Consider the following 12,786-nt stretch of genomic DNA (forward strand, 5'->3'; position numbering starts at 1 on the left):
AGCTCCTGGAACATCACCACCAGTGATGGGAGCGCCAAGCTCCTGGCTCAGCGAGGCTGTAGCACTGGACCCCGGAGGGCTCACCTCTGACTACTCCTCTTTCGCTAAGTGCGCTCTGGGTTCCTGGTTTTATTTAAATTGCACCAGATGGGCTTCCCAGAGAGAAGGGTAGTCAAGTTAGCACGGCCTTTCAGCTCCAGTGTTCAACCAGGGATGCCAATCTGCCTAAGTCAGGCTCTGCTCTCCTGCCAAAAACACCTGCTCCTGACCTTACGTGCTGCAAATCAAAGCCCTTTCCCCGCTCCCCTGGGTTCCAACCTCTGTACCACGAGGCTGTAAAGCCAGTGACTGGGGACGTGGCAGCAGAGAAACATCCTTTCCATGCACTTCAGTTGAGCTCTCGAGGGCAGAGGCCCTGTTCTGGTTGTGTCATGGGGCTCAGCACCCAGCACCTGGGCCACACGCCTTGGCACGCTGGCAGGTGACAGGCGTGACCGAGGGAAGGGGCTGGAAGGGCAGCTTTTGTTCGGGCTCCTTGCTCCTGGGTTTTCTAGACAACTGAGTGGCCAGTGTGTCCTCTCTGGTCATTAAACGCTCACATCCAGGAAAATCTAGAGTCCTGTACTCCACGTCTCTCTTCTGTCACCTAAGCCACTTTTTTGAAGAAAATGCATTAAAAAGAGCAAGCAGCTGACCCCAGGAGTTCAAAGGTGATGCAGAGGTGGTTGCGGAAGTAGAAGAAGTCCTTCATGTGCACCACGTTATAGGTGTTGTCTTTGTCCTTCCTTCTGAGAGCTTCCAGGATCTTCAGCTCCACCAGGGCCTGGTGGTGAAATCTGAGGAGGGTGGGGGGTGGGGACAGAGACACCGGTGTCACATCAGCCTGCAGCAGTCGGCCCACCTTCTCAGCCCCTCCCCCGACCCCATCACCACCCCATGCTCCTGCCCTCTCTCTGCCCTGTCCTGGACGCAGACAGGTGGAGAAGGAAAGAGGGAAAGGAAGAGCGCGATCAGAGGAAGAGGAGGACTCAGGAAGGGGCCGGGTCACGTGGTCCCTCCTCCACAGCCTGTGCCATCTACCCAGCCACACCTCTTCTTGTTCCTGATGATTTTCAAGGCCACGAACTCATTGTTTTTATGATCCAAGCACTTGGCCACCTGTCCAAAGGACCCTTTCCCGATCATCTCCAGAACCTCATAGCGGTAGGCAATGTGGTCATGCAGGACCTGCAGAAGCCAGGCCAGGGGTGAGGAGCAGAGCCATGGCCACGGGGGCTCCCTGACACTGGGGCCTGGATACCAATTCCCAGCTCATGCTTAGTCCTGGGGAGAACTTTCTAACCTGCGTCAGGCACCAGTACAGCTCCCACCCCCATCCCACCCTCACGGGGCTGCTGCTTGGGTCCCAGTGTGGGGCCAGGGCAAGTCCCCCAGGCTCTCTCCACAGCGGGAAGTGCGGAGAACATGGGTGGCTTGGGGAAATTTGGGATCTAATTCCTGTCCTGCTACAACCTCCCGTTTTCTGCAGATGTGGGAACCTGTAAGGTAAGAGGGTGGAACACAGTGGCCCTCAAGGTCCCGTCCGGTTTGCAAATTTCACAATTCTTGAACGCAGCGGGCAGCGGCTTCAGTTTGGGGGAAGTTCTCTTCCTGAACCCTGATGGGTCTCCATCTATCAGAGGAGCTTTGTGTCTGCTCTGCCCCTTCCCAGCCAGATCTGGTCCTCCTCTTAACTTGCTCAGATTTAATTCTATCTTGGACTTAGTGGTACAGAACGTGGACCTTTCCCGACTAAGAAGAGAAACATCTTCCTAGAGCCAGAACCACCCAGGTTTTCTGTGTGCTGGACACTCAGGAGTAGGTGCATTGTCAAGGCAACAGGGAATTTTCAACTAAAAAGCCTTTATCTGGGCAGCTTCAGACAAGCTGCCCAGCCCTCTGAGCTGCATCACTGACCGCAGTTTCTGATAAAGCGATCTCTAAGGTCCTCCTGCTCTGAGAACCTGACTCCTAGTGTGACACTCATGAATTTGAAAGAGGTGAAGGGTATGTGTGAGTGTCGAGGTCCCAGGCATGTGTTTGAGATTGCGTGGCAGGGATCTGTTCAGACAGGAAGAATTAAGATGGTGAATACAAACTGGCACAACTTTCCCAATATACGGAAATAACTTCCTCAACTCGTGAAGGTCTGTTATGGGAACTTCCGGGGGAAAAGGCAGGAGCAGGCTCTGCACGCTGGTGTAAAGGTACGTGTGTGTTTCCTGAGCGCTGGTGCATTTCTTCTGCACGTCACCAGGTTGGTGGCATTGTAACTGTTCACTCACATGTCAACTTTGACATTGGTTGTGGACCAGGTCAGACTCAGTTTTGATAGCTCCCTCTGTATTTCCAGAGTCTAGGAGATGCTCAAGTACATGACAGGCTCTCAGTAAACAGGCATTCAACTAACACTTGTGGACAGAATGAATGTGAGGATGCAGCTGCGCTGCCCATGCGGGGATTAGCTGCGTGCATCGTCTTCCTGTGCGTGCACTGAATGCAAGGAGGATGGGGGTTCCAAGCAGGAAGCACACGCTATCCCGCTGTCCCCCTAAAAACTCTGCTCTGGAAGGTTTGAGACTGAGGAATAGAATTCCAGTGAAGGAGCTAAGAAGGCGGTGCTGGGGAGCGGGCAGAGTTGAGGACACCTGGCTCAGTTGGAGGTAGGGTTTAGAGTGGAGATTTTTAATCAAAGACCCAGTAACAATCCTCCCCACCTCCCCCTTGAAATTTTGGGTCAAGGTGTGGTCCGAGGACCAGTAGCAGGGGCATCACATGGAAGCTTTTTAAAAAGGCAAAAATCTCAGCCCCCCAAGCCACCCCCCAGATCTACTGAAAAAAAATCATTATTTCTAACAAGATTTCCCAGGTGACCTGTGCACTTGGAAAAGCTTGAGAAATACAGTCATGAACACTAAGAAAACCCCCTCTTTTATAAACTCATCAAAGAGCAGTCAAGTGTCCCAAGCCAGCTGATGAGGAAACGGCCAGAGGAGGGGCTCCCGGCAGCCCGCAGCCCGGCGGGCCGGGCCCCACGCACCCGGGCGTCCTCAGGAGCGGACAGTGCCTCTGCACAGGCACACTTCCCACCTGGATTTCACCCTCAGGCTGGGAAGAGACGCTCTGGGAAACTCCAGGGATACAGTCAGAAGAGGAGGGGGAGACACAAGGACCCATCTTTGGAAACTGAAGGAAGTGCTATGCACCAGGGACTGCAGTGGCAACTTTTTTTTGCCGTCTGTAGAAAAAAATGACATTTATCATAAAACAGGGAGAGGTCGTATATGGGCTTGGATGGAGGACACAAAAAAAGGGAATGCTGGGAAGACTGCATCTCACTGCATCTTCTGGCCTTTCCCGTGGGTCCGGGGCTGGGCGGGAGAAGGGCCTGTGGGAGTCTGCCCAGGGCGCAGACCTGCCCCCCAAACACTCCCGGGGGCAGGAGCTGGCAGAGCACTTGTCTGCTAACTGCACGGGTTCCCTTAGTTTTACACGTGTTACTTCTTTGGTTCAGCACCTCCCAGAGCCTTTCACTGCACCCGCTCCCAGGCACGTCAGCACCAAGGGCTGTAAAATGCCCCCTGCTTTTTCCCTTTCCAGACACTCTTGTCCCCAAGCCCCAAACCCCTGCAGTTACCGCGACCGACTCCCCCGTCACCTTCATGTAGGAGCCGTGTTCATCGTCGAAACTCGTCTTGCTGAATTTCGCAGGAGCCATGTGGAGCTTCTCAGCGTCCAGCCCCAGGAACCACAGCTCCGTGTAGCCCAGGATTTCACTTTGCTCATAGGAAGACAGCTGGTTCTTAAAAAACTTAAGGGCCTCTGTGTGAAAAACACTGCAGACGTCAGTTAAGTCGTGGCCACACGGGGACGTGCGCAGATGCAGACAACGGCTTCCCTTCCCATTTGCGAGCCAGCAGGCCCTTTCCCCAGGGAGATGGCTCGCTGAGGACCAGGCATCCTGGACCTCAGTGTAGCGTCAACAGCAGCTGCCCAAGTTCGTGTGCTGTCGGGCCCCACAAGGAGCCTATCCTGAGCGCGTTCCCAAACTAGGCCGCCTTCAGGGCGCAGGTGGGCGACATCAGCGCGACCCTCAAGAGCAGCAGGTGGTCCTGCTCAAATCTTCGCTAAGCCAGTGGGTCTGAGGCTGGGAAGGCAAGCGTGTCAGCTCTTCTCTGCACTACCCTGGCCACATCGCGTCGGGGGCCGGTGCCTGGTCTGGGGTGGGCGGGGTGGAATCAAACTCTAAAGGACGGTGATAAGCTGAGGCTGAGAGAGGGCAGATCAGGATGAGGGAGGGACATCACCCTCCACAGCTTTTTTGACAAACTGCTAGGGAGACAGAGAAGAAACTGCCGGGAGGAAAGAGGACGTATGGGGACAGGACCTGTGTCCCCATCCGTGTGAACAGCATCACGTGTAAGCTGACAGAGGCATGTTCTTTGCCCGGAAGACAGAACTGCAGGGAGAGAGAGCAGGGAGGCAGAGGCCAGCTCTGTGAAGGCAGAACTAGCTCAGGACTGAAATGGTCTCCTCGTGGGCAGTTCCTGAGACTGTTTAAGGACAGTCAAGGTCACGGCTGTGGGAGAGGAGCTCCGGGCATCAGCCAGTATCGGCACTGGGTAGGGGCTCAGCAGACTCTGAATGCTAATCGTTATGACTCCCTGAACCCCGTGAGGAGCCAGGCTACTGGTCTAAAGGTGTGTGAGCTTTCAGATCTGACCACATGACATTGCAAAGGCTCTAGCCAGGGGGCCACAGGAGAGCTGCCTCCCCACGGCAGCCTCGGTGCGCAGCCAGTGCAGGGAGGTCTCTGAAGAGATGCAGTCAAGGATGCAGACCATCCTGGCTGGCCACGCCCTTGGAACCCGGGAGCCTCTGTTCAGAGGCCCTCCTGAGGTGCTTCTGCCGAGACCTTCTTGTCAGGAGGGGCGTGGGAGCCTGCAAGACACGCTCCCCGCCTCTGACTCAGAACTCAGCACCTCTCAGCCCTAGCCCTGCCCCCTCCTCCACAGAACCACAGGAGCCCTGTTCAGGCTGCCGGGCAGTGGGACAACTCCCGCTGACCCCGCGGACACATCTGCCCCTGGGCTGGGGCCAGTCCGTGGCGGGAAATGGAACGGGGGAGTCTGCTCCCTCCTCCCCCGCCCTGCTTACACTGTCACAGTATGTGGCGAAGCCTTGGCCGACCGTTCCTCTGGGCTTGTGGCCCTCACTGATCACCCCAACGCTGGGCACCTCAGCCTTCCCAGTGGGCTCAGCGCTCGACACCCTGACCACATAACCCCCCCGCCGCACCCCCGCTCCCCACAAACACACCTGCCGCTGTCAGAGGCACCCTGTGCTTGTGTGCCTTTGGTGGCTTCTCCTCTGGCTTCGCATCTTGGGTTTTAATGCTTGAGGGGAAGGGCATTTCTGAAGCCTTGAGCTCAGAGGACAACGCCCAACTATGAGTTTGATTCTCCTGTTTGGGGAAAGAGGTTCACCATAAAGGACCACTGAGACCTCTTCTGGGGGTCATCAGCCATTGACTGACCTAGGACAGCCACATCCAGACTTCCTCTCCAAGACAGAAACGGTCCTGATGAGAGAGCAGGTTTTCTTAACCTCTGTCTCAAAGGAAGCCTCCATCTGACCCACACATTCTCTGTGAGACCCAGCAGGCTGCAGTGAGCAGCAGACAGCCCAGTGGCACCTTATCGCAGGAAGGGCGGGAACAGTTCTTTCCTGCTGCTCTGGAGAAGGCCAGTTCCCGACGAGATGGAGTGACCTGACCCAGGGCACAAACACTTGAACTTAGGTGCAGATAACAGCTCTTTAACAGCTCTAAATTTGGTCCTTACGCTAAAAATAGTAGGGGATGTACAAGGAAAACCAACAATTTGGATGCTTCAACCGTCTATACACCTGACAGTTCATTTTCCCTTTTCTTGGTGAGTTTCCATGACAACCCAACAGAGAGCCTGTCTTGTAGAGAAAGTCAATGACTCGCTGTTCAAGTTGGGATTCATTGTAAACAGAGAGAACAGGACTGGAACCCAGACCTTCAGCGCACGACGGGCTTCTCCCAGCACTCCAGGTCTTTCTGCACCTGGCTCTGGACTGATGGCAGGTCTGTCACCTGCCTGCTCAGGACCACGCCCACTGCCCTTGCTCACCTGACGCAGTGGGGGCTGCTGTGGCGGGACTTTACTGCTGATGTGAGGCAAGTTCACCGTGTTCTTCCCCTTGGGGTCCACGAACGGGAGTGAAGTAAAGCTGCTGTCTGTGTTCTACAGAAAGAGACTCGGGGTGAGGCACAGACGCCTTGGGCAAGAAAATGTCTTCAAGGAGTCATTGCTCCCCGCAACCTCCTCACCGCAAGGATGACAAGCCTGAGCCAAATCTGGGTCTAAATCTACTTTTTGAAGTCCTTGGAGAGGAAGTGGAGTGGTCGAGCAGACAGGCTCTGGGCTTGAAGCCCTGCTCCATCACCTACCGGCCTCGACCTTGGATGGCCACACTGACTCTCTCTCCAAGCTTCAGCTATCTCAGCACTACCACGAGGACAAAGATGGGACCGACCTCACAAGGTTTCTGCGAGGTAAACAAGGCCATCGATGTAGAATATTCCATGAGTGTGGCCATCATTGTCCTCATTCCAACATCCTCCCACGCTGACCTGGGGAAGCTCTGCCTGCTCTGGAGCCCGTCCTCCCCTGCTGCTGCAGAAGCGCCCCGTTCCTCCTCATTGCTGGCTTGACCGGCCCACTTGGATCCCTGCCCCGCTTCACTGAACGACTGGCTGAATGATCGATTAGGAGAGAGGTGGTCTGACTAGCCATGAACAGCACCACTTAACACTGTGCAGAGCCGGGCGTGGCGATGTGGGTGGACCAGTCCCCTCATGTTACGTTGAGTTGACCGAAAACGCCTGTTAAAAGCCATCCCGGCCACCCAGCTCCCCTCATCCTCTTCTAGAGAAAAGACACCAAGCAGCACTTCCCACCTTACTCAAGAATCGGGTCATCCTGAAGTCCTTGACCTTGGAAGGTGGCTTCTGGGCTTGAACCAAAGGCTTACTCTCAACCTGGATCAAGTGAAAGAATCAGGCTAGTGCACGGCGTGGTCTCACCTCGAGCACCCGATGTTTATTTTGCTTCGTTACAGTAAACAGGATACATCTGCAGCCAGCTCTCCTGACCCCAAAGCTAGCAAGAGCTAAGAGAGGCTCAGAAAAGTACTGAATGAATAAATAAATACCCAAACAACTTAGCTTTCCAGTGTTCATCCTGGATTGACTTGCCCTATGGCTTTCACACATTACACACACACAAACCATTCACAGAACCCTTTCTTCACATAAAACCCTAACTAGGCACCCTGGACGTGCGGCCGTGGGGCCGTGGGGAGACACAAAAGCTGAGCTGCTCTTTCTAAAGGGAGGAAACTGCCCACTGTCTTGCCCAGGAGCTATTTTCACCCGACGAGGGGCTCTGAAGGTAACTTAGTAGGACCCACTAGACCATTGGAGCCCAGCCTGGACACCAGTGACCTGGTCAGAGGGGACTTCGCATCTAGAAACAGGTGGGGAAGGACCAGAGAGCAGAGCTGCGCCCTTCAGAGGGTGGCAGCGCACAGTGGAGGTCTGTGCTACAGCCATGCACGGCCCACAGGTAACAGTTACCCAGCAGTCATGCATTTACCCTAACATCCACTGGAAAAGCTATAAACCAGCACATCGAACCTGTGATTTGGTGGTTGTTATGACACACAATGAGACTAAAATTTAAGTTAAAAAAGCCCCAGAGTATGAGCGCTATGCAGACAAGGTGAAAATCACGGAGGTGGGACCGAAAGGACTAACGTTTAGCAAAAACAGGCCACAGCATGAATCCAGGTTCTGCTCTTCGAAGCAGAGCCCAGGGGTTCTGCTTCCCGCTCTTTCTTAGGGAACTGAATGACAGTTGTCCCAAGCTGAGACACAGCTGGTGCCACCTCTGTAAAACCCGGCATACTGGCCACATAGAAACAGGAACTGGGACATCAGAGGAAGCCACTGGGAACTGGTCAGGACCGCTTTCTGTGTCACCACAGCTCCCTGAGGCCTCCTCAATGGCCAGATTTTCCCCAAACTTTTTACATGAACATATGCCGCCTTCATAATTAAAAAATACCATTATTGGTAAATTGGTGCAGCCACTGTGGAAAGCAGTTTGGAGGTTTCTCAAAAAACTAAAAATGGAACTACCACTCGACCCAGCAGTTCCACTCCTGGGTATATATCTGAAAAAAACAAAAACACTAAATCGAAAAAATACATGCACCCAACGTTAACAGCAGCACTGTTTGCAACTGCCAAGGCACGGAAGCAGCCTGGAGGTCCACTGACGGATGCCTGGGTAAAGAGGAGGCGCTGTGTGCGCGATGGGGTGCTGCCCAGCCATCAGCAGCCACGTGGATGGACTCAGAAGGCATTGTGCTGAGCGAAATAAGTCAGACAGAGAGAGACAAACACTGTATGATGTCACTTACACGTGGAGCCTAAAATATACAAGCTAGTGAATAAAACAAAAAAGCAGCAGACTCACAGCTACAGAGAACAAACTAGTGGTTCCCAGTGGGGAAAGGGGAGGGCGGAGGGGCAAGACAGGGGTAGGGGGTAAAAAGGGTTATTATGCGATCATACAAAATCACACGTGTAAAACCTTTTTTCTTTTTTTCATTTTGGAGGATGGGTAATTAGGTTTGTTTATTTATTTACTTTTCATTTTCTTATTTTAATGGAGGTACTGGGGATGGAACCCAGGACCTCGTGCATGCTAAGCACACACTCTGCCACTGAGCTATACCCTCCCACCATGTGTGAAACCCTTGAAAATTGTAAAGCACTATAGAATTTCAAGACTTTCCATTAAAAATAAAAATAATAAAAATAAATACTATTATTAAAAAATAAAAAATATATATTATGACAGAAACCTCTAAATGGTTCAGTGCAATGTGAGGGAAAAAGACAGTAACAAGAGCAGGGCGAGAGCCAGACTAGAGGGAAGTGTCAGGGGACCTGGACCCAGAGTCTCGGAGCACAGATGCCGCACTGAGCAGCTCCAAACACGGGGAGGGGGAGGGGTAGATTAGGAGTCTGGGATGAGCGGATACACACTACTGTATATAAAACAGATAAACAACAAGGACCTGCTGTACAGCACAGAGGACTATATTCAGTAATAACCTATACTGAAAAAGAATGTGAAAAAGGATATGTACAAATGTATAGCTGGATCACTACACTGTACACCTGAAACTAACACACACTAAGTCAAATATACTCCAATAATGGAAAACAAGAGAGTCTGAACAAAAGGTTGAAAAGAAAAAAGGAAAGGAGAGGAGAGGAGAGGAAAGACTGGACGGAAACCCTGTGCTCACACGTAGGCGCAGGGCACTGAGACGCCCCCACACTGGGATGTGGGAGTGCCCCGGGGTCTCTGGCTATGCTCCCCGGCGCTGGGTGACAGACCCGCAGGCCAGTGCTGCACCGACTTGCAGTGTGACAGGGCAGGCTAGCCAGAGAGCCTCAGGTCCCGCCCTGGACAGCTCCCCTGTGCCTCTGTCTTCTGAGCTGGCTGATTTGTTCTCTGGGCAAATCCCTCTAGTTCTCACTTTCTTTTGTTTTCTCAGCCAAAAAAAAAGGCAATTTCCATCTCACTGCTTTGCAAAAGCCAGCTCGCCCTTCTCAAACAGAAGTTTAGCTCAGCTCAAACGTTGATTAGGAGGAAGGAGGGAAAGCAGAAACCCAGCTGACCCCCACCCCCCATATCCCTGGCGTTCACGCAAAATAGGTGCAAAGGTATCAAACTATTTCAGTTACTTGTTCTTGTCGCCTGGCCTCAAGGATTCTTCCAGAAACACCTCCTTCCTGCCTCCCCAAACCAGGAGGATACACGGAATCATGGTTGGGATGGACCTCAGAGGTGCATTCATTAACAGACTGAGCACATCCACGTGCCCGGCGGGGTGCTAAACGCAGATCACATGGTCCAGTGGTTTTCCAACTTGCCCAAAAGAGCTTTTAAAATGCAGACTCCAGCACCTGACCCCAAACCCCCTAATGCTGGGGCCCAGAAACCTCTCTTTGTTAAAGAAGCTGAGTCCTGTGCAGCCAGATTCTGTGCGGCCACAATCTAATGCAATTCCCTCCTTTGGAATTAATCTCTCCCCCCACTGAACATCATTTTCCTTTATGCCATTGATGTTTATGCATCCTTCCTAATTTTATATGAACTCTTATCTCCTCCCAACGAGATTCTATGGCCACAAACATCAGGCCCTCCACGACACGCCAGCCCTCGAGAGGGGTCCCTCTGGCTGGTTCACCCCGGCGTCTCCACAGTGCCCAGCCCATGTGTCAGTATCCACGCCATCTTCACAAGAGCCTGGACGGGGCTCAGACCACCTCCAGAGCCCATCTGGGATTTGCTGAGTGTCTCAGGCTGGGGATGGAGTCCTCATTAAGAGTCATCTCCCTTGCTGGGGCAGCGGGATCAGCTGTAGGCTGCTTCTAACGAAGGTGGCCTTTTGTAGGACATCACAGGGGAGAGCCTGCACTGCAAACCTCCGTCGTCCACAGAAGCTGGCTGCACCAGCACAGCCCTCCCCCTTGCAGGGGTGCACTGGGGAACACTTTCACAAACTCGCAGACTGTCACTTATGCTTTCTTACCACGAGCAGTGTAACTCTGTGAGAATGAAGATCCCCTTAAGACTCTGCTCAGTGTATCCCTAGTCCAGGCACTTACTGCAGTGTCCCCGAAGCATCCTCCCAATCCATCCTCTACTGCCTAAGTGAACCCAGAAATTAAACAGACCACATACTGTAGAGCACAGGGAACTACATTCAATATCTTCAGTAACCTATAGTGGAAAAGAATCTGAAGAAGAATATACATATACATATATATATACATATACATATATATATATATATGACTGAATCACTTTGCTGTACACCTGTAATGTTGTATACTTCAATTAAAAAAAAAGAAACTAAACACAGTCATCTGATCTTGCTGCATTGCTTCAGTCTTCTGGGCAGCTTCCCAGGGCTGGAACTCCTGGCATACAGAGCTTCCCAGCCTCATCCCTCGTCATGGCCTTGACCCTGCCCTTTCAGCTCCGGCAATTACGAATGGCTTGCAGCTTTCACACACCACGCCGTTTCACATCTCAGAGCCTTCCTCCTGCTCTGTGTCTGCCTGGGATGCACTCCCTCACCCACGCTTCACCACTTCCTCCACTCCAAGCACTTGTGATCCACCCAAGTGTGAATTTACCCACATTCAAGCCCCAGCCAAGGTGCCACTTTCCCCAGGAAGCCTCTGGGACTGTTCTCTCTCACACATGTAACCCTCCCGCTACCCCAGGCTTTGTACCTGCTCTTATCACAGGACCTGCAAAGGTTTGTTGTACGAGATTGTTACACATCGGCCTTCTGCAAGACTGTAAGACTTTACTAAAACTCACACACAGTAGGCACTTAAATATTTGCTAAAGGAAGAAAGGGAAGGCGGGGAGGGGGAGACTGAGGGAGCAGGAAGCCCTCATACCTGTCCTCAAAAGAGTGAGACGACTCTCAGACGCCCTCGAGATGGCTGAGCTCTGACGTGAGCACCATCATGGACGGCTGCCCATCCCCACTCCCGCCGGGGACCAGGGCTCCCCGCTCCCAGCACTGCCTCTGGGAGGAAAAGCCTCCCAACCACTAATTCACACCGGAGAAGCCCTGTCCACGCCCCTTCTCAAATACAATTGCAATTTCCAGCAGAATTGTTAGAAAAGGAAATGCTTTGTTCCAAATAAATGAATCTCGACTCAAGGAAGACTTTCCAGCACTGGGAAACACATGAAGGAGATGGCCTGTTTGAGAAAAGAAGGGCTCTCCAGCAGGAGCCCACTCCCATCCTCATCGATGTGACTTCTACATTGGAATGGACGAAACAGGTGCACAGGATGGTGCCATCTCTAACTCTCCGTCCTGCATCAGTGTCGTCTCCCCGGCGAACTCCGCCCTCCCCTCCCTATTCTGTTTTCTCACCATGCCAGCCCCCCTTCCCCAACACGCACAGTATACCCAGGGGTCACAGGGAGCATATGTCCTGCCCCCCCCACCACTCTGGGAGCCAAAGGATAACAGTTCTGGTCCCTTTGTGGGGCTGGTTAGAGCAGAATCCCCAGATGCACCGCCTCATCCTATGACCTTGTACAGAACCTGGCATGTCCTGTCTGTTTAGGGAGAAAGCATCTGAGCTCTCAGCCTGGTCCCCTGCCCCTAGGCCATCAGCCTTTTCAGAAAGGCACACCCCTCCATCAGACGACCCTGGCTGAGTCAGACCTCACAGAGTCTTTCCCTGTTTCCTTAGCTGGCTCCTCCTTGTCTCTTCTTCCCCCCCGTTATGAAAAATAAGAACAACAATAACCCCCACGTGCCTGTCCAGGTTGGTCGGGTGGATGTAGCTGGAGTTCTGTGACAGCGAATCACAGCCCCTCCTTGCAGGCTCCACAATCCCTTCCAGAGGCCAGAACAATCCAGAGTTCAAAACCAAGGCACTGATGCGGGGAGAGGGTGTGCTGCGGAGAGGAGAGAAGGCTCTGGGGATTCTCCACGGAACACAACAAGTTCCACGACTCCACGCAGCAAAGCGCCCAGAGTCAGGCGCGGCTGGGTACCTGCTCCTCACGTCCCAGGCTGCGGTCGCTGCGCAGACCT

General features: G+C 53.0%; 1 protein-coding gene across 8 annotated transcripts in view; it reads right to left on the minus strand.

Moving 5' to 3' along the window:
- Positions 1-12,786, minus strand: part of DYRK4 (dual specificity tyrosine phosphorylation regulated kinase 4) — a 36,142-nt gene that overhangs the window by 12,586 nt on the left and 10,770 nt on the right. For all 8 annotated transcript variants that reach the window (XM_072954426.1, XM_072954429.1, XM_072954428.1 and 5 more), the window contains exons 3-8: positions 7,028-7,108; positions 6,198-6,311; positions 5,359-5,503; positions 3,698-3,861; positions 1,091-1,227; positions 696-836 (exon numbers count right to left, since the gene is read on the minus strand). In XM_072954426.1, the coding sequence (XP_072810527.1) occupies positions 696-836; positions 1,091-1,227; positions 3,698-3,861; positions 5,359-5,503; positions 6,198-6,311; positions 7,028-7,108 (782 nt within the window). The remainder of the gene's footprint in view (positions 1-695; positions 837-1,090; positions 1,228-3,697; positions 3,862-5,358; positions 5,504-6,197; positions 6,312-7,027; positions 7,109-12,786) is intronic.

The sequence above is a fragment of the Vicugna pacos genome, chromosome 34 (genome assembly GCF_048564905.1).
Source record: "Vicugna pacos chromosome 34, VicPac4, whole genome shotgun sequence".
NCBI classification, from domain to species: Eukaryota; Metazoa; Chordata; class Mammalia; order Artiodactyla; family Camelidae; genus Vicugna; species Vicugna pacos.